This window comes from Natrix helvetica (assembly GCF_964273705.1).
Source record: "Natrix helvetica genome assembly, chromosome: 6".
Lineage (NCBI taxonomy): Eukaryota > Metazoa > Chordata > Lepidosauria > Squamata > Natricidae > Natrix > Natrix helvetica.
The window spans coordinates 20,975,337-21,002,217 of NC_138553.1; the positions used below are offsets into that span (position 1 = coordinate 20,975,337).

At 43.2% G+C, this 26,881-nt stretch overlaps 1 protein-coding gene across 4 annotated transcripts in view; it reads left to right on the top strand.

Moving 5' to 3' along the window:
• The window catches only part of DENND2A (DENN domain containing 2A), a 98,559-nt gene that overhangs the window by 43,467 nt on the left and 28,211 nt on the right, over nt 1-26,881 (top strand). For 3 of the 4 annotated variants that reach the window (XM_081956935.1, XM_081956933.1, XM_081956936.1), the window contains exons 2-11: nt 3,136-3,234; nt 3,793-4,992; nt 5,898-6,025; nt 10,441-10,559; nt 15,642-15,839; nt 18,096-18,192; nt 19,239-19,289; nt 20,244-20,431; nt 21,468-21,581; nt 26,720-26,785. In XM_081956935.1, the coding sequence (XP_081813061.1) occupies nt 3,136-3,234; nt 3,793-4,992; nt 5,898-6,025; nt 10,441-10,559; nt 15,642-15,839; nt 18,096-18,192; nt 19,239-19,289; nt 20,244-20,431; nt 21,468-21,581; nt 26,720-26,785 (2,260 nt within the window). The remainder of the gene's footprint in view (nt 1-3,135; nt 3,235-3,792; nt 4,993-5,897; nt 6,026-10,440; nt 10,560-15,641; nt 15,840-18,095; nt 18,193-19,238; nt 19,290-20,243; nt 20,432-21,467; nt 21,582-26,719; nt 26,786-26,881) is intronic. The other variant, XM_081956934.1, reaches the window with a different exon arrangement.

Consider the following 26,881-nt stretch of genomic DNA (forward strand, 5'->3'; position numbering starts at 1 on the left):
AAAACATCTCTTCAGCCCTTCAGGGAGACGAAAATAGGTATAAATGGGTGTGGAGAGGTTGGTACAATTATCATTCCTCTAATATTATAAAGTCTTCAAAGTCTGAAAGATCTGCTTCCTGCTTATAGTAAGCAGCCTGAAGACAAGGCAATCTCGAGGTTCTTCCTCACTTCCTCACCTCTTTCTGTGCTAAGCCATGTGAAGAACAGCTGCAGATTTTGGGTCTAGCTCGTCTAAAGAAAAGAATAATTAGGGGTGACATGATTGCAGTATTTCAGTATTTAAGGGACTGCCACAAAGAGAAGGTGGTCAAATTATTCTCCAAAGCACTAGAGGGCAGGACAAAAAATAATAGTTGGAAACTGATCAAAGAGAGAGACACAACCTGGAACTAATGAGAAACTTCCTAACAGTGAGGATAGTTAACCAGAGGAACAGCTTTGCCTTCAGAAATCATGGGAGCTTTGTCACTGGAGGTTTTTAAGAAGAAACTGGACAGTCACTTGTTTGAAATGGTATAGGGTCTCCTGCTTGAGCAAAGGACTGGGCTAGAAAACCTCCAGCTCTATTCTATTCTAATTATTATTCTAATCCAATGTTTCTAAAATAGCTTCTCTGGCTCCCCCCCCCCCCCTGATGTTTACATTCATACTTCTCTACGACACCCCTCCCCCCCAAAAAAGGATGCCTGGAAAGAAGCCATTCTCTTTACTGAGGAAAATAGAAAAACACCACAAAGATACATCTCGCGCTGATGAATATGATGTCGTTTATTTTGTTAGTGAACAGATACAATCTGATCTTTTCACATAAAAGAAGGGAGAGCCCAATTCTCTGCATAGAAAATTTGGGACAAACAGACAAGAACATGGCTACCTTGAAATTGCCTCTATGTCACAACTGAGGCTGGAACGGTTGTGTTTTTAACATTTATTTTCCTTCTAACAAATCCAGATAAGATTTTCACACCGATCCATTCAGCAACTGAATGTTATGACATCACTAACCAAAGGGTCCTCATATTTTCAGCCTCCCTGTGTGTTTGTGGTTCAGGTGATTGGTGATCGGTTTGCAATTATAACATCCCAACATCCTGCGGCCATGGGATCACCATTTGCAACTTTCCCTGCTTCCTCTCACAAACAAAGTCAATGGGAAAGCCATCAGGAGGTTGCAAGTGGGATGCTGCAGCCACACAGAATTCATCTAATAATGGCAACTGGGACTACCAGAACTGCCCTCATGCCTTATGATTACATTGCTTAGCAACAAAGCTTTTGGTCCCAATTACCATCAGTAAGCAAGGACTACCTGTACTTTTAATGGGAGCTCTAAGCATCAAATTGCAAAGAGGAAATCCTGGCAAGATGCAGTCATCGCTTCCAAGCATTTGTAGAAGGAATTCTTGAGTGCAGTTGGATCTTTGGCTTACAGGGCAACTACCGCCGATGGAATTATGGGGAGACAACATACTGTATGTAGTCTGGGCCTTTGTATATGCCCAGATAGCTTCGACTATAACCTAGAGGTGGCACACAGCATCCCCTCTGTGGGCACACGAGCAGTCACCCTAGTTCAGCTCCACCACGCATGCATGCATGCCTCCCGCTGGCCAGCTGGTTGTCTGGTCTCGGTTGTACATGCATGGGGATGGGGCGCATGCCGGGGCACCATGCACACATGCATATGGGCGGGGCATGTGTGGAAGGTGTGCGTGCATGCACAGGGATGGGGCATGGGGGGTGTTCATGCGTGGCCAATGGGCTCATGCACAGGGGTCTGTGCACACACACACATTCACACGTGCACTCGCTCGGAAAAGGTTAGCCATCACTGATCCAGAGCAGAGGTGTCAAACTCAAGGCCCATGGGGCCACCCTGGAAGTTTGTTCCCTAACTTCTGTTTGGGCCATTTTTTGCCCTCCCCAGGCTTCAGGAAAGCCTCTGGAACCCGGGGAGGGCAAAAACTCCCCATCTCGTAAGGGGGGGGCGTGCACATGCATGGGGAATTTTGCATGCATGCATAGGTGGATGGGCATGTGCGCAATAGCGCATGCACACACAATTTTGGCACACCTTTAGAAAAATGTTAGCCATCACTGACCGAGGCTCTGGGGCCAACTGAGCCAGCCTGCACCAATACCTCTTCAAGTGCCTCTTTTCTCAAAGTACCTTCTTCTGTTAATTCCCAAAGTGCAGGCTGAGAATCTGTTTAGTTTCAGAGTCTGAAGAATCAGACTGAACTCATTAACATAGTTTACTTTTACAGCTATAATTGAAATGGGAGCACTTTATGTCAGCATTGGCAGCAAACTTTCCTACGCTCCCCAGAAGGGGAATAGGATTCAAAAGCAATGGGGAGAAGGGAGCTGGATTAAAAACCTCAGAGATTACATAATCCTCATCAATGGTTGATTACTGTCTTATCTTCATTGTTTTAAATGGCACTCTGTTTCCTAAAAACAATTTCTCCATGGGTAACAGGACACTTAACAAATCTGTTTCTTATGTTTCTTCTGAGCCTTATCACTATCCCCGGCTTTTAATTAACATAGCTCTTTTTCTAATCTGTGGGCCCCAGATATGATTGTGCTAAGGATTATGGGAGTGAAACAATGGACCACCCGGAACAAATCAAGTTGGGGAAAGTGTTTTCATAGAAAGCAAACATAAACAACTACTAAATAATTATAGCATCTCAAAAGCTGCACTTTGAAAAAGAGGGATGAACCCATAGTATGAATTTAGGGATCTTATTTTTACCCTATTTATTGAATAAATTACAACTTTATTCAAAATACCGTGTTTTCCCCAAATTAAGACAGGGTCTTATTTTCTTTTGAACACCCCCCCCCCCAAAAATAAACACCTGGCCTTATTTTGGGGGAGATCTTATTATTTTTGAGGTGCAGAAGGCGGCGAGCATGGTCACCTCATGGCTGCTGCAGTGTTGCAATATTTTGAGGGAGGGCTTATTTTAGTGCATGTGCTCAAAAGCACGATTGGACTTATTATCCGGGGAGGTCTTATTTTCACGGAAACAGGGTGTAGATGTGTAAAAAAGTATCTACTGCAAATCACGGGACAAAGAACTCTGCTTTTTATGTATGAGCTGTTTTATGTGTTTCTTCCTAGGTGGCCTGCAGCCATGCCAGCTGCTAACACAATGACGGGGAGTGCTGTCTCCAATGTGGAGAGCAAGCCTGAAGTCACTATTTGCCAAAACATTGAGAAGTGAGTATTCTTAATATTCTGTGCTGATTTCCAAATGAGGGAAGGGTAGGCAGGAATGTAGGCAATCCTTGTCACTTACAACTATTTGAAGTTACGACAGACTCCCTAATAGTTAGTTACCACCTTTCTTTGAAGTTATGACTGACACAACACATATCCTGAGGTAATGTAATCATATTTTGGGTGCTTGACAGTTGGCTCACATGTGCAACCATTTGTTACCTCATGGTCACACGACAGCTTTGGTGTGCTCAAACAACTGGATTTATGCAAGAGTAAATGTGTTTTGCTTTAAGGTGTTTCGTAAATAAATGAAGTGTGCTAGATGTTAATGTTTTACCGAAAAGATAGAAAAGCACTGCTCTTTGCAGATCAATTTAGATTAGTGGAAAGACAGTAAAAAAAAAATTGCAGGAAAAACTAATAATTCTACACTCCTGTATCTTTTAAGTTAAGTTAAGTTATTCAGCTAAATATTAAATCCAGCTCATGACATTGTACTGAATGACGAATGGCAACCTGTACAATTCTTCTGACCCTTTGCCCTTTTTTGCCTAGGATCAGGTTTGCAAGTCTAAATAATCCAGCTGCAAAAGCAACATTTTGGGGTGGGCTTTCAAAGCGTAATTGGTCGAAGAGGGTTGCCTTCCCAGCCAAGCTCCTGCCGAAAGCAGAACGAGATTACGGGGTAGAGAGCCCGTTGAAAACCGTAGAGAAATTGATGCTGGATCCAAGGCTGGACTGTTTTCAGCAGAATATGCTAAGTCCCAAAATGATCATCGGAGATCCCTCAGTCGATCTCAACGTGCGGGAAAGCGGCAGGATTCTAAGGAAGCAAATGGGTGGCTGTCCGAATCTTCGGTCCATTGGGAAAGTCAGCTTGAAAAACAAGCCCTTAAGTATCAAGGACAAGATTTCAGAATGGGAAGGAAAAAAGGAAAATCCAGCTCCGGTGTCCCTGTGGAAGGAGGAGGACCAAAGTATTAAAGAGGAACCCGGTCCAGTTTTGGGTGTAATGGAGAAGATGGCTAGGCATAGTGTTGCAATGAGAGATGTGGATAATAAGAGGCTCCCGAGTTACAAGGGGCCAAGCAAGGAGGATGACAGGCATGTTGGAACTTTTAAAAACGCCGGGCAGCATGTTGTAAGGAAAGCTGATGTGAAATCCAGGGAGGAAGAATGTCATTTCAATGTGGGTAAATGTACTGAGTTGAAGGACAGTAAGAAGGAAGTCCAGAAGGAGAACCTATCTGTCTTGAGTCAGGTCAAGAAGCTGGAGCAGGCCTTGAAATGTGGCTCAGCTGAAGCCCAACCCCAGCTACCAGGTACTTACTATTCTCCACATTGTCTGCCAGAGAAGATAGGAGAGGATCAGGAGCCACCCGAAGGCCAGGAAAGTACCAACCGCTTAGAAGTAAGTAAGTGGCTCCTTGGCTTGGACACTGAAGCCAGAGAGCCAATCTTCGGGACTTTGGAAGAGGTGAAGGCATCTTGTGTGAAATGCAGATCTTCCAACGAAGAAAATGTGTACACGGAGCCAGGCTTGCCGGATAAGAAACCTTTTATCAATCCGCTTCCTAAGCCTCGGCGGACTTTCAAACATGAAGGTGAAGAGGGATGGATGCCACCTGCTCGGAATAAGAGGCTCCTCCCTCCTCTTCCTTCCATTCCACCCCCTCCTCTGCCTTCCTCACCTCCCCCTTCAGCCATTAGTAGGAGGCTGAGGAACGGAAAGCTTAAGGCTAACGCAGATCACAGGTATTACTGTATATACTGATTGTATCTGTTTATCTTGGTTCTTTTTAATGAGCAATATAATCTTTTGTGTATTCTGCTACATAAAATGGGGATATACTTCTATTTAAATTTACTTATACCATGCTAGTGGGACTAACAGAATGAATCGAAAACTTCATGAACAGATAGATTTTGAAGAGGGATTTGGAAGGAATGAGAGGTGGATTCATGCAGATATTCTAGGAATTGATCCAAGACTAAAGAACAGGGGAGAAGGGGGAAGAGGGGAAGTCTCAGAAGCAGCCAGAAATTTTCAGATAGCCAGAGACAAAGCGAAAGCCCTATGTAAGAATCTCTTGACATATTGGAGAAAGGAAAGCCATAGCCTGGGAGATTTAAGTTCTGAAGCAAAACTTTTTGAGGGTTGCTTAAAGATAAAGATAAAGGTTCCCCCGCACATGCTTGCTAGTAGTTTCCAGCAGTGCTCATCTTCATTTCTAAGCCGAAGAGCCAGCGCTGTCTGAAAATGTCTCCTTGGTCATGTGGCTGGTATGACTAAACGCCAAAGGCACAGAGAACGCTGTTACCTTCCCACCAAAGGTGGTCCCTATTTTTCTACTTGCATTTTTACATGCTTTTGAACTGCTAGGTTGGCAGAAGCTGGGACAAGTAACGGGAGCTCACTCCGTTACGTGGCGCTAGGGATTCGAACCACTGAACTGCCGACCTTCTGATCGACAAGCTCAGCGTCTTAGCCACTGAGCCACTGCGTCCCTTTGAGGGTTGCTTACTGTGATATAAAGCTATAAAAATGCACATTTTTTTCTCCAGTAATACTTTGAGTGATTTGCTTTATTGTATTCTGTTGAGATATCTACCTTTTCCCCACCACCACCACTTCTGCTCTTTCTAAATAAATGCCCTAGGAAGTCCTATGAATTTGAAGATTTGTTGCAGTCCTCTTCTGAGAATGGCCTAGTGGATTGGTACGCTCAAAGCAAGATGGCCCTAACCCGCACTTTATCAGAGGAAAACGTCTATGAAGATATTCTAGGTAGGCATTCTGGAGATGAAAAGCAACTAGGGTGACCTCAGTGCTTGTATGTTACTCTGTGGGTGTGTGAATATTTAGCGCAAGTGTACGCGGCATTTTTCAAACCAAAGGTTTTAGTAAATGGAATAGTATGGACTAATTGTTCTGACCTAGGCTTCCCCAGTAGCACAAAGCCGAGTCCTCGTCCCGATAAACCCCTTTTATTTAATTTACAGTGAATTCCTCTCCAGCAAAATCTTTCCTCTCCCACAGTCTTTCAAGATAGTTCACCTTTATCAGGCTTGGAGAGTGGCCAGGCCAATATCTTTCAGACCCCACAATATTTGGCAAGAATGCAGGAATGAACTAATTGTCTCCTGCAAACACCCCTCCTTTTTCTCTCTTCTTTTATTCTCTATGGGAGGGCCCATTCACTGTCCACCTGTGGCCTTACTCCCAAGTCGATCCCTGTTCTTTAGCTGTTCCCTTCGTCTGGCAACTCTGCGCATACATGGGAACAGGTTCCAGCTGTCCGTCTGCCTCACTGACGTCTGACTCCAAAGGCAGCTGATAACTGTCAGACGACCCTGGCCCCATCTCTACCTCTGACGCAGAGCACTCATCAGAGCCTTCCCCAAACTCCAGGACTGGCCCATGTTCCTCCCCAAACTCCTCACTGTCCAAATCTGCTGCCAGCTCTGCTGGCCGCTGGCGAGCCACAACACTAGTTTTCTAGAAGACAAGAGGGGTAGAAATTATAATAACGCTCTGTAAGAGTAAGAAAAGGAAACCAACAGTTTTCCTGCTATTGTTGAACTCTTAATTTCTGCAAACCTGAGTGTTGCCATGCTATTTGGGGCTGATCAGAATTCGACACCTGGAAAGCTGGGAGTTGCTAGCTTGCATGTTTAAAATAACATCTCCTTGGTGTATTAAGGCATATACTGTATTTTGAAGAGGCAAATTAAAAAAAATGTTTTTGCACGCTGCAGACCTCCCATTTTTGTCAAAAAAAATGGCCGTGCATAGCCTTTGGGAGGCTTATAGAGTGCTCCTGGGTGCTGGGGGCAGCACAAATAAGCAAAAAACGGCCCGTTTTTTCGCTCATTTTTGCCCTCTCCAGCCCCCAGGATCACTCTGGAAGCCTCCTAAAGGCTATGCATGGCCATTTTTTGCAAAGCTGGTGGGGTTTTGGGAGGCCAAAAATGCTGTGTTCAATGTATAAGACACACCCAGATTTTCACCCTCTTTTTTGAGGAAAAAATCTGTGTCTTATACTATGAAAAATACGGTATTTTCCAGACTATGCTGTTTTTACCGAAGGTGGAGTGATCCAGCATATTTCCAACTCCTGGGCTATGTGCTCTCCCCTCTCAGATTTTCACCCTCTTTTTTGGGGGGGGGGGAGGGAAAGGTGCGTCTTATACTCCAAAAATACGGTATATACATCATTTTTGAGATCACAATGGATTTTTATGGCATGCAATATCCTCTCATTTGTAGGAATAATATACAGTGCATGACAGAACTGTAACCCTGGCAAGTCAACAGAAAATAGTAGATGAAACCAACACAAGTTAATATGAGAAAAGGACAAAATACACTATTTCAGTGGTGTGTGTATACAGTATGTCAAAGCAAGGGAGACATTAGCATGTACGTGTATGCTGCTTCTTTGAGTAAAACCTGATCCAAATGTGATCCATCACTTTGCTAGTATGTAGTAATTAATGAGTTCTAAACAAATTGTTAATGTTCACCTTAAATTAAAGTAATAGACACAATCCAACATAGAATAAAATGTGAAAATCAATAGGCAAAAAGCACATTTTACTGATTGACTCATAATACTAGAGATTTTTTTTAAAATTACTCTGTGATGAATAAGTTGGAATAGGCTGCAGCAATAAACTGTGTGCTAAGCCCAAAATAAACAAATTTCATTATTTAATATGATATGTGAATCCAACTTCTATGTTGAATTGTACCTATGAGAAGTTGAACATTTCCAGCTTGGAACACACCTTCAGCACATTCTCCTACTTTAAACACGTTTCAGTACTTTCTTTTTTAATATTTCCTTTCTTCAAAATATCCTTCAATTTTCCTTTCCTTTTCCCCTCATGCCATCCAGTCATGATGTTGGCATTGGCTACTGATACTCAGGTATGACCTTCACTCTTAAAAAAAAAAGAATGAATGAAGAACAATTGTTGGATCCTGGTTTAAAAGCTCATTTTGGACCAGTCATTCTCTTTCAGCCTCAGAGATTTTTTTGGGGGATGGATAAAATTGCTTTCTCGTGGTTTAGCATTAAAGCCAACTTTCTGCAAAGTTGAATGAATACTCATTCGTTAGATGCAGCTGTTTACAAATTCAGAAAAAGAAACTACTGTAATGAATGTGGTATAAAAGTTTGAATAGTTTTCTAGTTGAATCACTGTCACTTTTTAAAAATGTACAGTTAACAGTAAGATCCACAGAGATATGATTCCTTAAAGGTGCAGATGGAAACAATTCCACAAGTGAACAAATATCCTGATTATTCTAATAAAGTCAAGTTGTGACCTTCAACCACAGAGGTGGTATTCAGCAGGTTCTGACCAGTTCTGGAGAACCGATAACAGAAATTTTGATTAGTCTGGAAAACTGGTAAATTACCACCTCTGACTGGCCCTGCCCCCATCTATTCTCTGCCTCCTGAGTCCCAGCTGATCGGGAGGAAATTGACATTTTGCAGTAACCTTCCCCTGCCATGCCCACCAAACCACGCCCACCAAGCCACGCCCACCAAGCCACGCCCACAGAACCAGTAGTAAAAAAAAAATGAATCCCACCATTGTTCAGCTACCTTAGGCTCCTCTAAGAAGCCATCTGAATATCTTTCTGAAAATGAAGATAGATGACTGAGTGATTAATAATAATAATAATAATAATAATTAATAATAATAATAATTAATAATTAATAATAATAATAATAATAATAATATAGTTTCATGTTTAATGAATAAAGTATAATAATACTAATCAAGAAATTGCAGCTTCCTGCAATAATACCTGTGGAACTGCAAAAAACTGTGCTACTCGGAACATATATTTTAAGAAGATACTTGGTTGATACCTACGACACTGGCAGCAACCCGTTTTAATGATCAGTACCAGTCAATGATATTTGTGATGCATTTTTAAATGTTCAGTTGTCTGAGTCTCATGTTTAATGAATAAAAGAGATAATAATAGTAGTAGTAGTAATAGTAGTAGTAGTAGTAGTAGTAGTAGTAGTAGTAGTAGTAGTAATAATAATAATAATAATAATAATAATAATAATAATAATAATAATAATAATAATAATAATAATAATAAAAATCATGTGTTGTCCCAATTGTAATTGGAGCCCTTGGAGCAATACCTAGAGGGCTACCTCGCTATTTGGAAATTCTAAATTTACCTGACTTGAACATTCTGACTCTACAAAAAACCACCCTACTTGGAACAACTTATATCCTCCGACGTTACCTTAACAGTTCCTAGGTCCTTGGTTAGGACTTGAGCTGTTAGGCTACCAACCAGCCCCAAAGGCTGTGAATCTCACCAAAGATTAACCACATAATCATAATGATGATGATGATGATGATGATGATAATAATAATAATAATAATAATAATAATAATAATAATAATAATAATAATAATAATAATCCTTCACATTTGTATTATGTGGAGATTGTTTTGACTTAGGGATATATTGAAACATATGATTAACCAGTGGGTGCCTGACTTTTTCATCCAATTATGTGTACACTCCTTTTAGCTCCTGGAAGAAGTTTCAATCTAATAAATGTATTAGTCAATCCTTCCTGTCCCGATTCACCCTAAATAGATTGATTTGTGGATCATCTACTCATAGAGCTGAATTTATAGTTCAGTGTACGGGTAGTCCTTGACTTACCATGGTTTGTTAGTGACCATTCAAAGTTACAACTACTTATGAGCATTTGTCACACGACCGTTGGTGTGTGATCATCCCCATAGTCACGTGATCAAAATTCAGATGCTTGGCAACTAACTCATAGTTATGATGGTTGCAGTATCCTGGGGGCATGTGATTACCTTTTGCCACCTTTTGACAAGCTAAGTCAATGGGAAAGCTAAATTCATTCAACAACGGTGTTACTAATTTAACCACTCCAGTGGTTTCACTTAACAACTGCGTAAAACAAGATTGTAAAATGGGGCCAAATTCACTTAACAAAATTTGCTTAGCAACAAAAGTTTTGGGCTCAATTGTTGTAAGCAAGGACTCTTGCATATCCTGGTGGTAGTTTTATGAATGATACAGAACGATACTCATTCTGCCTACAATTGTCGTTTCCAAATTCTTAGGAAAAAGTTTTATTTTGTTTTATGTGCATTTATTGCCTTGGTTTTCAATTACAGATTTACCAGCAAAAGAAAATCCCTATGAAGATATCGAGACAAATAGTCATTGCCTAGGGAAGAAATGTGGCCTGAACTTTCCAGCATCTCCTTCTTCTATTCCTGGCACACCCACAAAGGTAACCTGGCCTAATCTGAACAGCTACTGCCCGCAAGCTATACTCTCAGGGTTCCAGATGCCCTAATTAAACCATGAGCCTCAAGCCAAGCTTCAAAAGAAATCCAGTTATTTATTAGGAGCAACATGTCTGCACGTACCCAAGTGAAGCCAGCTCTGCCCCCACGTAATTTACAGCCCAATTATGATCCTGTTTTCCCTCTCCTCCCAGGGTGCCATAAATCACATTCTCCAATGGCAGCACTTTTGCGGTCTGTAGAGATTATGCCCCTCTGGCTGTTGCAGGTAATCTGGGATACAGCCTTGAGAAAGGTATGCGTGGAATATGCATCTGGTTGTTGCTGCCATGCTGCTCTGTCAGTTTCCCCACCTCCTGCCTTTGGCAACTCGAGAGCAGGATGCTTTGTGAGTTGACATATACATTTTGACTATTATTATGGAGATACAGTGGTCAGAAAATTGATACCTCCAGGGAAGAAAATGACAAATTCTTTGTTCAGCTTGGTTTCCCATCTTGGATTAACTTCCTAAGGGAGTTGATCCCTCCCCCCGCTAAGTGAATTTGGTGACTTTAAAGGAGTAAAACTAAGCTTTCTGAATCATGATGGTTTTCTGGATTTAGAAATAGGGCACTCTAGACTTATTCTTGCTGTAGATATTTATTGATAGTGCTTGCCAATTTGTAACCATAAAGAAATTCTGTAAGACCATATACCACATTTCTAGGGTTGGTTAGAAAGTAGAAGTTTGGAAAGAACAGGAGACCTTGTTTCCTGTGAAATCATTCTTTCTGACTATGAGCTTATGAGGTTTGGCTTGGGAGCTTGTTGAATATGTGTGGGCAAAGTCAGGGGCCACAACATAGCCTTGCAGCATTCTGGAGCAGCGGTCACCAACTGGTGATCCATGGACCCCGGTGGTCTGTGAGAAAATTTTGGTGGTCTGCAGAAAAATTATTTCCATTTTTTATATTGCACTAAATCAGGGGTCCTCAAACTATGGCCCCTGGGCCGGATACATGCAAGGAATGTTTGTGTTGCTGCAGAGAGTCCCCCCCTTCTGGGTCTTTTTGTGTGGGTTGGAGGGGGGGCAGAAATTCCGAGCCGGGGTCTGCTTCAGCCTCCTGGTGTGGAGCTTTGGGCAAAGGCTGGAGGGAAGCATTGCTGGTGGCGAAGAGCCAGAAGGCCTTGTTCCAGTGGGACTGCATCATGGTCTAGAACTGGCTGACCATCTTAGCTCGCTGAGCCTCCAGGAGCTGGCACCTGACCTTGCATTTCTGCAGGTTTTCCCTCTGCTTGGAAAGCCTATGCTCATAGTCCTCAGTGAGGGGCTTCTGCTGAGCCTTTTCCTCAGTCAGATCCAATTTGAACTGAGCCAGCTGTTTTGCCAACTCTTTCACATGGTGACTGCTTAGCTCGAGCAACTTCTTCCTGTTGGGGTCCTAAATAGCCCGGGCAGGCAGGTGAGGAGTGGCGAGTAGAGGCTGGCAAGGAGCCCCTTGACATGAGTGACATCAAGTTGGCCACACCCACCAAGTCACATGACCACCTTGCCACGCCCACCCAGCCAGTCGTTAGGCAGGTCATATTAATGGTCTGTGGGATTCTAAATGATGAATTTAGTGGTTTCTGAGGTCCAAAAAGGTTGGGGACTGTTCTGGAGGACTGTAGGTAGTGTTCTGTTGACCTCATAAGAAGAGGTGGAATTCATTTCTCAATCCTTTTTAGGGAGATTAAGAATGAGAATAGGGAGACGGCTGGGCAACCAACTCATTCTCAACTTTAAAACCGCTTGCCCTCCATATAGTCTAAAATTCAGGTGACGAAGCAATTCTTCAAAATATGATGGTTGAACAGCAGGATTTTAGTGGTGAGATTTTAGGTTATTTATGAGAAGGATTGAGAGCAGTCTTCTGTTTCCAGTTTAAAATCAAGCCACTTTTGGAAATCCTAATTTTTGCTTCACATTTTGGGAGCTGTATCTTGGATTACTGGGATGTATGCATATGGCTTGTGTGGCCTGGAATTTCACATCTCCATTCTTTCAAGAGTTTCGGGGATCTTCAGTACTTGGTGGTAGGAAAAATACTGTCCAGTTCATTACCACCACAATCCATATTTGGGGTAGCGGAGGAGAGGTAAGAATGAGGTTAGAACAGAAGTGGAAATTTCCTATATAAAAATAAGATGAATGGCCATCAATAGAGCAAAAGACAGAGAATATTGATTAATATCAAAAGTACAAGGGGCTCCATTAATGATTGTGTGTGTTTAAACAGAAATGTTCTTGCAAATATTTAAGCAGGACTCTGCATATATATGTATTTGATAACCTATTTGGGATTTTTAGGTGTTCAAAAGTTAAGTTGCTGTATAGAGATAGAACACTCCTCTGTTACTACTGGCTACTAATCCCTGATTGTTCTCCTGATAATATAGGAATGAATCAGGAAAAAACATTAGTCTCTTTGGATATATAGGGGAGTTTTGTGTAGGGAGGGATTTGTGAGGGGGAGTTCATTTCGGCAACAGCACCCTATACTTTTGATATTCAGCCTGGAGATAGGATTCAGTGTAGCTGGCTGCTGATATTATCTTCCAAGTGATGGGGGGATTATTTTTTGTTTTGCTTCCCATCTTAATAGATGCCACTTCCTTTTTAATGCCATTAACACAGGGATGTCCAAACTTGGGAACTTTAAGACTTGTGGACTTCAACTCCCAGAATTCCCAGGCTGGGGAATTCTGGGAGTTGAAGTCCACAAGTCTTAAAGTTCCCAAGTTTGGACACCCCTGCATTAACAGAATGAGAATGTGTTCTGAGAGGCTTTTGGTGCTCTCTGAGCTTGGTTGTTTTCCTGCAGATGTTTCATTACTCAAACTAGGTTAACATCAGCAGTACTGATTATTTCCCTATGCTAGAAATACTGTCCCTAAGAATGTGGTCTGTTGGAAAGAGTGATGACGGTGATGAAGTTACCGAAGGCATTGGCTGAGTACCTTTATTGGGGCAGCTCCATATCAAATTCCAGCAATTTAGGTGTACGGCTGGACTAGACTCAATTCATTAGAAGAGTTAAGCACACACAAGAGATACACAAATGAAAAATCTGATGTCCAAATGAGTTTCAATCAGAATAGAGCAGGAAAGGACCTTGGAGGCCTTCTAGTCCAGCCCCTGCTCAAGCAGAAACCCTTACAGACAAATGACCATCCAGTCTCTTCTTAAAAACCTCCAGTGATGAAGCACACACAATTTCTGAAGGCAAAGGTGTTCCACTGGTTAATTGTCCTCACTGTTAGGAAGTTTCTCCTGAATTCCATGTTGTTTTCTCATTGATTTAGTGTCCATCCATTGTTTCTTGTCCTGCCCTCTGGTTTATTTGGTTTAAATAGAAATTTAAGTGTTAAATTGTCTTAGAAACTCTAGTGAGGCGAAAAGTCATGGGCACCTACTGTACTGTAAGTGAAATTCCGTTTGAAGCTGGAGTGAGGAGAAAAATTGAGAACTTGGCCAACATTTTTGTTCTGAATAGACTGGAACAAATTTCGCAGTTCTGGTGTTACTAATCCTTGAGTTCATTTGTATGTATTTAGATGGGTGTTTGAAAAAAAGGGAAAATAGAGACAATTCCTCACAATCTTCATTGCATAGGTCAGGGGTGTCCAAACTTGAGAACTTTAAGACTTGTGGACTTCAACTCCCAGAATTCCCCAGCCAGCCATGCTGTCTGGGGAGTTCTGGGAATTGAAGTCCACAAGTCTTAAAGTTCTCAAGTTTGGACACCCCTGGCATAGGTACTTCCATCAAATCATACCACATTTTTAAAAAGCATCTAGAACTACAACTGGGTCATTACATGGAGGTGTTTTTTTTTTAAATCTCACAAAGATGGGGAACATTTTTTTATTTATTATGCATTATGTAAAATAAATGCAAACAGGAATCGGCTTAATAGTCATCTGATTTGTTGTATAGTTAGCACTTAATACGTTTTCGACTACTGATCGTCGAAGAGAGAAGAATTTCATTTAACAGTGCACGTATGTCGCCATATTGGTCTTTTGCGAATTAAAAAAGAAAGTTGCCATAGCTGCAATCAATACCTGGGGTTCTTTGTACCCCTGATTTTGCTTTATGCTCTCACAACAGCTTCACTTCAGCTTTTCCAGGAGCCAGAAATTGAAATGGTTTTCTTTAAGGTTTGACCTACTGTGTCCTAAGAAGCTCATGAACAAGTGCCAGACCATTCTGTTATTTTACTGGATAAAATCAATAGCTAAATAACAGGGTCAGGGAACGCATGGTCCATAAATATGCAATTGTATGGTTGCCGAAACTTGCTTCTGAAGCCACTGGTGATGAGCATTGGCTGAAAGACTATTGGACCATATAAAGTCTGGGTCTGATGTGGTACAATAGCTCCTTATTTTTCCAATCCAAGTGTTTGTGGTTGCTTCGCTGGTTAGTTTTGTTGGCTCCGTTCCATCGAGCTCCTGAAAGCTTATTGTGCAAGCAGTAAGAGCTGTTTCTGTCATGCTAATGAGACTTCTCAGCAACTTGTGGAAAATATATCATTTTTTTCCCCCCATTGACCACCTAGATCAGGAATTGGCAACCTTAAATGCTCAAAAAGCCACAAAGGTTCTAACCAGAAGCTCCCCGTTCAATTCTGGAGCTGACCGGAAGTCGGGTTCCCCCATCATAGTCTCCTCCTAGCGTGGCGTCCTTTTTCCTTTGCTGACCAGAAGTCGGTTCCCCCACCATAGAGTCTCCTCCTAGCCTGGCTTCCTTTTTTCCTCTACCTGTCTTAACCAAAAGCTCTATCAATTGTGGAGCTGCAGCAGAGGGATGAAAGAGTCACATGCGGCTCCAGAGCCACGGGTTGCTGACATCTGATCTAGATAATCCTGTGGGGAAAAAAGTCTTAAGCGAGTGTTAAAGTTTTGGGGGCGCTAACAACCAGCCAAGAATTCTTGCAATTAAAGTTTTAATGTTTCTTATTTTGATTTTTTTTTAAAATTGTAGAGAAATGCAGTGTCTGATGCTCCCCATTTGCCCCCATTGTGGTCTGTCTCCTTAGGTCCACTCTAAGCCCATCTTCTTTAGGCAGAACTCAGAACGCAGGAGTTTCAAACTACTAGACATACGGAAACCGAATCGGGATGGGACTTATTCTCCATCCAAAATCAGTCCCCCTTCCACTCCTAGCAGTCCTGATGATACTTTCTTCTCCTTGGGTGATTCTCAAAATGGCAAGAAAAGAAGGAAAATTTCCAAGGTATTTTTTTTTTCTTTAAAGATTTTATTTGCTGACTTAGAAAGGACTGTGAAATATTAGAGGCAGTGTTCAGAAAGTGTTATTTTAAGTCTTGTCTAGGGAATTAAGTATTAATTTCACAAATGTGGTCCTGAACATTCTCTGAATCTTGAGAATGTTAACCCTTTTAAAATTAAGTATCTACATTACCCTCCAAAAGTGAACTATGTAGATTTTGTTGTTAGTTGCGTGTCCGTAAGTCGTGTCCGTAAATGATTAAAATTAATAAAACAGTAGCATTAATCATCACCAGAAGATTATAGGGCCGTGATGGTGAACCTATGGCACACGTACCACAGGTGGCACGCGGAGCCATCTCTGAGGGCACATGAGCCGTTGCCCTAGGTCAACTGCAGCGCATATGTGCGCACCGGCCGATGATTTTCTGCCTTCCAAGGACCTCCACAGGGCCGGGGAGGGCCTTTTTTGCAGTCCCCAGGCTTCAGGAAAGCCTCTGAAGCCTGGGGAGGGTGGAAAATGGGCCTAATGGGCCTACTGGAAGTTCGGAAATGGGATGTTTCCAGCTTCAGGAAGGTCTCGGGGCTGGGGGACGCCATTTTCACCCTCCCCAAGCTTCAGAAGGGCGGGGGAGGGGGCTGTGCATGCATGGATGCGGGGCTGGGGCAGCAGGGGGGGTCATGCGTGCATGCACAGGGGATGCTCAGGGGGGATTGAATAACGGGTGTGGGCATACGTACTTTCAGCACCCGAGCCCAAAAAAAGTTAGCCATCACTGTTATAGAGTGACAAACAAGACGTTCTTGTCATGTAATCTTTGAAGCAATTGTCAACTGATCAAGGGAAATACTTGCAAATAATTTTGCTTTCCAGATTACTGATGCAAATGTATAGAATTTTACCTTTTTAACAAATATGAAAATATCGGTGGTCCTCAACTTATAACTGTTTGTTTAGTGACCAGTTGAAGTTACAACAGCGCTAAAAAAATGACTTATTTCTGTTTTTCACTCTTATGACCATTGTGGCATCCCCATGGTCATGTGATCAAAATTCAGACACTTGGCAACGGACTCATATTTATGACGGTTGCAGTGTCTGAGGAAGCCAGATTCACTTAACAACCATGTTACTAACTTAGCAACTACAGTGGTTCACTTAACAACTGCGGGGGGGAAAGGTCATAAAATGTGGTGAAATTCGTTTAACAAATGTTTCATTTACCAACAGAAATGTTGGGTTCAATTGTGGTCCTAAGTTGAGGACTAGCTGTATTCTAGCGAATATAGGAGGCATCTGTCTAAGATGCTTCTGAATATTATCTAAACATTTCAGACTTAGGAAAAAGTTTTACCCCTTGTCACCTTAGTGATAGAGCTTGTCTATCAACATCAATTTCCTTAGTCTCTAGTTATATTCATTGAGGACTACTGTATTTTTCAGAGTATAAGACGCACCTTCCCCCCTTAAAAGAGGGTGAAAATGTGAGTGTGTCTTATACACTGAATGTAGACCCACCCACCCACTGACCCAACCCTTTAGCCTCTGCCTTCCAGCAATTTACCTCTTTGCAAGCAAACAGGGCTTGAGGAGGCTGCAATAGGTTATAGCAATTCCTGCAGCCTGAAATAGCTGATGATCGGGCGAAATTGAAAGTGAAACTTGCTGTTTGCTCCACCAGGCAAATTGCTGGCAGGCAAAGGCATATTTTATTTCTTGTGCTAATCAGGCTGTTTGCTGCAAAGAGGTAAGTCAACAACTATACATGCCTATAGAATGTTCAAATTATTAGACTTATTTTTTAAAGACTGCCTTATTATTATTCTAGACAACGTAACAAAATAAAGAAGCTTTTTAAAATAAATGCTTGATCAGAAGAGGCTCAGTGCTATTGTTTTAAAAAGTGCTATTCTTTTAAATAGCAGAGAATAACTATACTCCCAGAAAGCACATCAATTTTAACAGCATCTGTACAAGTATAGTCTGAAATATAGCACTACAAACAATGTATATTGTCTGCACTGTTTTTTGTTTGTTGCAAGGAGGCAAATTGCTGGGAGGCAGAGGCAGATATTTTTCCCTTGTTTTCCTCCTCAAAAACTAGGTGCGTCTTATACTTTGGAGCGTCTTAAACTCAGAAAAATACGGTACCTGTAAATTGCCTTGGTGGATAAAATGATGTGGGCATCATTATTTTTATATTAAAAAACTGGTTTTGTGGAAAGAAGAAAGCATTTACTTTTTCTTCTTTACGTTAAGCAGCTGGTGTTAAAAATCAATGCCATTTATGAGGCTCGAAGAGGGAAGAAGCGAGTCAAGAGACTGTCACAATCTACAGAGTCCAGCTCAGGGAGAGGTAAGGAAAGATTGTCGCTGGACCACTGGTTTTGCGGGCACCTTGACCTGGTTTTTGTGCCTACTCAGTATTGTCCAATATTAAAGGGATTTCTTTAATAATATAAAGGACATAATGCTACTGCCTCCGTTGCCTCTTTTCTATGTTGAGCCGTGGTGGTTTAGTGGTTAGAATGCAGTACTGCAGGCTACTTCTGCTGTCTACTGGCTGCCAGGAGTTCGGCAGATCGAATCTTGCCAGGCTCAAGGTTGACTACCTTCTGGCCTGCCAGGCCCCGAACCAGTTCTATTGGTGGCGCCATAGGCACCGCCATCTTGTTTTTGTTTTAAAGTACTGCGCATTCGCACCCAGCGCGCATCAAGTGTGCGCGCATCCCTGAGCAAACCAGCAGCAGCTGGAACCTGCCCCTGTGACTGTGGCCAGTAAAATGAGGACTCAGATTTTGGGGGGAAATATGTTGACTCTGCAAACCACTTAGAAAGGGCTGCAAAGCACTATGAAGTAGCATATAAGTCAAAGTGCTATTGCTATTTAGTACTACTTGCCCTATACCCTAGTATTGTTACAAGGTACATTTGAGTTGTCAGACTTAACTGTTCTACTTGGTCTTTTCTACTTTGGTCTAGGTCTTGGCCATCATTTGTTCCCCGAAGCAAGGTGCAAAAAGCATTGCTTTTTGGCTGCTCCCTGAGCATCTTTCAATTAGAAAGATTGCTCATTGTCCTTTCGTACAAGATTCCTCCCTCCATTTTCTTCCAATCTTTTTTCATTTTCCCAACCTAATTTTGCCGATGTTTGGGGTTGTTCCCAGTAAACAAAAATCTGAATGATTTACTGCAGTTTTCTAGAAATTTCTTAGTGGTTCCTGGCTTATCTTCTAGCTACCCCAACTAGACATCCTATATTTTTTTTGGGGGGGGGGGGTATAAGAGATCTTGTGAGAACTGATTCCGTGATCCATTCTAGGTTTTGCTTGCTATTCAGAAAACAATAATATTTTTTTTTTAGAAAAGTGATGTTTACTGTGCTTTTCTATTTCCTCCTAGTTACAGATGAAAACAGTGAATCAGACAGTGACACAGAAGAAAAACAAAGAGGTATCAATTGGGAGATGAACTTTAGAGAAGGTTATTGATTCTTGGATGGAAAATTGTGGGTTTTCCCCTTCTAGTTTTTTTTCCCTGCCCAAAATAACAGGATATGTTTTATGCCTGTAGAGCCTTCAATTATTGCAAAAGTGAACTATCGATTATTTGTCTGTTATGATGGCTACATAAACATTCATATCCCTAAAAAAAAGTTCCTTAGTCAACATTCAGCCCAATCTTTTTGTCAAAAAAAAAGGGCATGCATAGCCTTTAGGAGGCTTATAGAGTGGCTTATAGAAAAACGGCCCGTTTTTCACTCATTTCTGCGCTCTCCAGCCCCCAGGAGCACTTTGGAAGCCTTCTAAAAGCTATGCATGGCCATTTTTGCAAAGGGGGCGGGGTTTCAGGAGGCCAAAAATTCTTTATTCAGTGTATGAAACGCACCCAGATTTTCACCCTCTTTTTGGAGGGAAAAAGGTGCGTCTTATACTCTGAAAAATACAGTATTTTCCAGACTATGCTGTCTCTACCAAGGGTGGAGTGATCCAGCATATTTCCAACTCCTGGGCTATGTGCTCTCCCCTCTCATTTTCTGCAAAAAAAATTGTCATACCAACTAACAACACTACATTTTTATCTTGATTCTCTCTGTATAATGTTTCAGAATGTTTTGATATCCTGGTTACAACACAACATAATTCCAGAATTATTTAAGTTGACCTTTCTGTACTCTGGTGCCCTTCATTTGGGTGGATTTCAGCGCTTATGATGATCATCTTACAAGGTTCTTCCTTGGGAATTCTTCATATTGACATTCACACATCTGGAGGATGACCAGGTTAAGAAAGGCTGGCTGAGTTCATGGTGAATATGTAGTTTGAAGTAAGACAGAACTTCTAATTGCTGTGGGAACCTCACCCAAAACGGTTGTGTTGATTTTGTTGGCTTACCTTTTTTGTGTAGCTCACAGTCAACGCCTTGTTCATGTAAAATCTCGCCTGAAGCAAGCCCCCAAATATCACACCTTGGAGAGAGATCTAATCGAGTATCAAGAGAGGCAGCTCTTTGAATATTTTGTTGTAGTATCGTTACACAAGAAACAAGCTTGTGCACCATACGTCCCTGAAGTTACCCAGCAGTTTCCATTAAAGGTAGGACATGATGATGGAGATAGTCTGTTCGGAGAAACGCAAAGGAAGGATTCCTCTGCTCTGTTGGGTTAAGATTCTCGAAGTTGAAACTCCGCACATCTTGGGGATGCCAGATTAGGAAAGTGAGTTGCTCAGAGGTGGGCAGTCAAGGGTCCACAACATTTTTAGGGACAGTGATAGTCACAAAAGACAGGGCAGTGAAGCAAGTGAACTTTCCAATGTATCTCTATGTTTTAAGGTGAAGCTTGTTGCTGTCTACTTTCTTAAAACAATGCTGAGTCTATTTCTGGATTTCAATTACAGGTTTTGTATCCCTTTCCTGAGGCTGATGCAAATCTGTGCTGCTGATTTAAGCAGTTGTGTTCATAACAAACACTGGGAACTGTATGCAGCCTATGATTTTTACATGGCTCACTTCCTACCAGATCTGAAGCAGTTTGCTTTGTCTGTTGATAACTCTTAACAGGATGAAATTCTTAAAATATGGACGTCAGCATTGGTGTAGTAAGTAGCTAAAAGATAGAGGAAATCTGCTAGATAAGGGAATTCTCAAGATTTGGCTGTAAATGGGAGCAGGAGTGGTATTCACTTACTTTCCCTACCGGTTCTCAAATGTGAGCACACGCCCCCCGTCCATGCATGCGTTTTGATGTCGTGTGCGGCTCGCACACATGCACACGGTTTGAAAACGTGCCTAAATAGGATGGCATAGGGCCTGGGTGGGCAGGCCCACACATGATTTCCGCTACCGGTTCAGGTGAATCGGTCCGAACTGGTTGAATACCACTTTTGAATGGGAGGGAGAGAGGAGGGAGGCTGGTTGGCTGAGTGATACACATACACATTTGTTAGACAAAAATCCGGTGAGCTAGGTGAACAGCTATGGTATTACCCTCCAGACGGACATGTATTCTCTGTCATCACTTCTCCATTTATTTAGGAAGCAAGGTAGATGGAGAGGGGAGGAGGGGAAATGATGCCATTTTACTTCTACCTAAATAATTGAAAACATCTCCTCCTCCTTTTCTTCTGCTAGCTTGAACGCTCCTTCAAATTCATGAGGGAGGCAGAGGACCAGCTGAAGGCCATTCCGCAGTTTTGCTTCCCTGATGCAAAAGACTGGACTCCTGTTTCTCAGTTTAGCAGGCACGTTAATGGATGGTTCCTTTCTTCCCTTCTTACCAGTTCCTAATGTGCTACTATGCATAATGTTAGCCAGGGGTGGCTTTCACTTACCTTTCTTACTGGTTTGCAAACGGACGCGCGAGCGTCCACGCATGTGCCTAGCCTTCCGCGCATGTGCTTTGCTCAAAAATAGTCCGTAAATAGGACAAAATAGAGCTAATGTGGGTGGGTGGGCCCACCTGCGATTTCCACTACCGGATCGGGCAAACCGGTCCAAACTGGCAGAATACCACATCTGATGTTAGTTTTGTTTATACCAGATTGATTTTTTTATGATAACAGTCAAAATCAGTTTTGACTTCAGCGTGAACAACTGTAGAACAAGCACAAAACTAGCGGTTGGAAATATTTAGGGAATCGATGCATCAATATTCAGTCATCCGATCCATTCTTGTTTTGTCTTTGACCGAAGCAAGGTGTAACATGAAAGCTAACAGAATTAGTCACAATATTAGCAGTAATTTTAAAGTAGTCCTTATGTATAATCGGTACAAAGAACTACAACGTTAAATAGGTATAACTGCACACATCTATCTAAACATTGCCAAGAAAATTGCATGGACTTGTCTATGTAGTTGCCAGTGGTCAAGATTGATTTGAAAGGACGCATGACCACCAACAAAGGAATAGTGGTGCAATGGTTAAAGGAAATGGGTGAGAAACCAGAAGACAGTGAATTCTCCATAGTGAGGGGAGGAGTATCCAGGATGGGTTGACCTTGTCCTCTCATTGATTGGGCTAAGTCAGCTAAGCTCTTTGGGCCACGCTCTGGTCACCAGGTACCATCCAGTTATCGACTCAGCCCCTCAACAGGCGGCTGTGATCATCCCAAGCTCCTGGAAAATTTTAAAGAAAGGATTGAACTCACTGTTTACTTGATTGCATTCGCTGCCTCCCTGCCTGAGTGAGTAACTGGCTCTTGGCGGATTCCCTGGCCGGGAAGACAGAGAGAGAGCACGCGCAGCAAGCCCTTCAGGGCAACGCGCAGCCCAGGTCATAAAGAGAGACCTAGGGCACTAATCGAGACTGCAGGTGAGGGGACGCTCCCCTTTAAGCCCCAGGAAGGCAGTCACGTCGGAGAGGCTCAGCCGGCACCGGAACGTTCCACCGCTCCCCCCCCAGGGGGTTGAGTGGTGAACCATGGTGTTTTTAAATGAAGCAGAGCGCCTGCACCTGCCTGCAAGTGCCGGAGAGAGATAGCGGCCTGCAGAAGCTCGCAAAGCTCGGAAGAGAACGGAGGAAGCGAAAGAGAGAGCTCTCCAGTGGCAGCGGAAGCTGAGCGGCAGCCCCAAAGGCACAAGCCACTTCCACGTGTTCCGAGGGAGTGGAACTTTTAGAAATTGGAGCCGGCGGCCATTTTGGAACCACGTGATCCAAGATGGCGGCGCCCAGCAGCACAGAGGATGCCGGCAGGACTCAAGCCTCCAGCCCAGCAGCCAGCAGCCCCACTGGAGGAGCAGAGGAGCAGCTAACCAGGTCAGAGGCTACTGCAGAGGCTACTAAGGGAAGAGGAGGAGGCAAGGCAAAGGCAAAGAGAAAGCACCTCTCCTCCAAGGAGGCCAAAGAGGCAGGCTGCAGCTCCAAGCCCCCAAAGCCTGGCTCCAAATACGAAAGGCGGAGGCACCGAGCCTTGGAGCGCATTTGCCACAAGGCCAGCAGCAAGAGAGCTACCCCTGGCCAGGAACCTGGGGAAGGATTTCCCCCACAGGTGAAGATTCCCTTTGATACTTTGGGTATCTGGGGGGCTGCACAAGGATGGCAATCACCCCCACAACCAACAGCAGCGGGACCCTCACCACAGCCCTTCCCGTCCACACCTGCTGGCACAGGGGCGGGAATACTACCCACATCAGGGATGCCCAATTTCCAGGATATGATGATGCGGGCCTTCCAGCAGTGCATGGCAGCAGCTTTTCAGCAGCCACAGATGCAGACCCAGGCAGCCCCCGTGCCTAGGGTCTCAGAAGGGCTAGAGACTCAGGAGGAAGATTTTCCAGAACCACCTGCCTCCTCCCAGGGGGACAGCGATTCGGATTCCGAAGAGGACGAAATCAGAGAGGTAGGTCTCAGACCTTGACTCACCACCCTATGGTCAGGCGATTCCTCAAGGGGGCATCCAATCTTAAGCCACCTACGGTACACAGGTACCCCTCCTGGGACATGTATAAGGTGTTGGACGCTCTGACAGGCCCTCCTTTCGAACCCTTGCGAACTGTGTCTCTTAGGTTTTTGACTCTTAAAGTGGCCTTTCTGGTGGCCATCACCTCAGCCAGGCGGATATCCGAACTACAGGCTCTGTCGGCCAGGGAGGATCTCTGCGTGTTCCACCAGGACAGGTGGTGCTACGGTTGGACCCCTCCTTCATCCCTAAGGTGTGCTCCTGCTTCCATCGCTTGCAGGAATTGATATTGCCCAATTTCTGCCCGGACCCCTCTCACCCGTTAGAGAGGAAGTGGCACACCCTAGCCGTAAGGACGGCTCTGAGGATTTACCTCAGAAGAACCCGGCCGAACAGGAAGTCTGAAGCCCTGTTTGTCTCTTTCCAGCTGGGATCCCTGGGGAACAAGGTGACATCCACCACCATAGGCAGATGGTTAGGAGCCTGTATTGTTATTGCCTACAAAGCACGGGGTCTGCAAACACCGAGCTCTATTACAGCGCATTCTACACGAAGCACGGCCACCTTAATGGCCTGGGCCACCCAGGTCTCGTTGACTGAGATCTGTAGGGCAGCTATGTGGTCTTCCCCCTCACCATTCGTGAGGAACTACAAACGGGACTCCTTTGTCTCTGCAGAGGCTTCATTCAGGTGTATAGTGTTGCAGGCTGTGCACAGGGTGGAGGCATAAGGTTTGTGCGAGCTCTTAACATGGGTAACCCTCCCTAGGGACGTGTAAGCTTTGGTACGTCCCATACTGGATACTCCTCCCCTCACTATGGAGAAAGGGCATTGGTTCTGCCTGATACGCCCTTCTCATAGTGGGGGAGGAGTATCCAGCCCCTGCCTGATATGGTTATATAACATGGGCGTTATGTTTGATGGTTGAGCTGTTCTGTTGAATAAATAAATAAAGGTTGAAACTAAGATGAAGTCTGGAGTGGATGACACAGCGAGTCGGATAAGGTTCTTTGCCGATAACCGGGTGGTACCTGGTGATCAGGGCGTGGCCCAAAGAGCTTATCTGACTCAGCCCAATCAATGAGAGGACAAGGTTAACCCATCCTGGATACTCCTCCCCCACTATGAGAAGAGGCGTATCAGGTACCAACGCCCTTTCTAATCCTACCTTAGGCCTAGAAGCCAGCTGGGTGTCGTTGGGACAGTCACTATGTCTCAGCGCTAAAAAAGAAGGCAAGGATATACGAATATATTATAAAGTTCGTGTAAAATATAATTATCCAAAATACTTTTAAAGGTATGACTTTTAAAAACTTTGTATCTGGCCATCACCACTCCAAATCTGGATGTATTAAGTGGCAATTCAGAGTGACAGCAGTACTGCAGAAATGGTACTTGCCCCCAGTACCCAAAGTAATAGCTGTTGCAGCAGCTCTGTGGCCGTGGGATCAAAATTTGGGTGCTTGGCATTGGTACAGATAAAGACAACTTAATCTGGTGTCATTCATGGCCTGGAAATGTGATGGAAGCAATAACAGCCAGCTAGATGAATGAGATGGGGGATATAAAAATTTAACAAACAAATGAATAAATAACATAAGGGAATGACAGAAAAACGATATTGTCAGGGTAATTTTATGCTGCGACTAAGTGCTAGTGGGGAAAGGCAATTAGTAGGGATGTACAGTAGAATTAGTATTCCTCTAATGGAAAACCACATTCCAAGTTACTGGAAAAAAAGACAGAATGTAATCATAATAGAGAAATAAAGAATAAAAATAAAAGAATCCCTAAAACAAAAATAACTATTTTGACTCAAAAGATATACAAATGGAGGGCTATGTAATTACCTTGATCTTATTTAGAAGAATGCTGTGCAGTGCAGTGCACTGGAATGGGATGGGATGGGACGGGATGGGATAGGACAGAATAGAATAGAATATACCCTATTTTCCAGAGTATAAGACGCACCAAGATTTTGAAAAGGTAATTTTTTAAAAAGGTTTTTGTGCACTGCAGACCTCCCAAACCCTCTGCACGTTTCATTTTTTGTGAAAAACGGGTCATGCAGAGAGTTTGAGAGGCCTGCAAAGTGCTCGGGCGGGGGGTGAGCAAAAAATGACCCGTTTTTTACCAAAACGGGGCCGTTTTTTGCCCCCCAAAAAGGCATGCATAGCCTTTACGAGGCTTGTAGAGTGCTGCGGGGGGGGGGGCATAAACGAGCAACAGATGGCCTGTTTTTTGCTCATTTTGCCCTCTCCAGCCCCCAGGAGCACTCTGGAAGCCTCACAAACCATCTGCGTGGCCATTTTTGCAAAGGGGGCGGGATTTTGGGAGGGGAAAAATGCTGTATTCAGTGTATAAGACACACCCAGATTTTCACCCTCTCTTTTGGGAGAAAATGGTGTGTCTGATACTCCAAAAAATACGGTAATAGAGCTGGAAGGGACTTTGGAGGGCTTTTAGTCCAGCCCCCTGCTCAAGCATGAGACTCTATACCATTTCAGACAAGTGACTGTCCAGTCTCTTCTTAAAGACTTCCACTGATGATGCACCCACGATTTCTGGAGGCAAGCTGTTCCACTGGTTAATTGTCCTCACTGTTAGGAAGTTTCTCCTTAATTCCAGATTGCTTCTCTCCTTGATTAGTTTCCAACCATTGTTTCTTGTCCTTCCCTCCGATGCTTTGGAAAATAATTTGATCCTCTCATCTTTGTGGCATGAATGAATGAATGACGATTATTTTCCTTCGTCTTAACCATACGAGATCCCAATTAGGATGATGGCATGTATTACACATGTTTGTTGTGAAGTGTAGGAGCAGCACAAAAATTTATATTGTTCTATTTAGGCTTGTAAAAATGAAAAAAGATGTATGTATAAAATGTGTAAGCTCTTTTAACATCTATATGCATATTTTCTAGAACTGAACATAACCTTGTCATTGAAGAAAGTTTATTTAAAACTCTCTCTTTTTCAGTGAGACATTTTCATTTGTCTTGACTAGTGAAGATGGCAGCCGAAGATTTGGCTACTGTAGAAGAATACTGGTAACTATCTAGTTTCGTCTTCAGGAATTGAGTAGGATGGTCTCACAGCAGTGGTGGGATTCAAAATTTCTTACTACCGTTTCTGTGGGCGTGGCT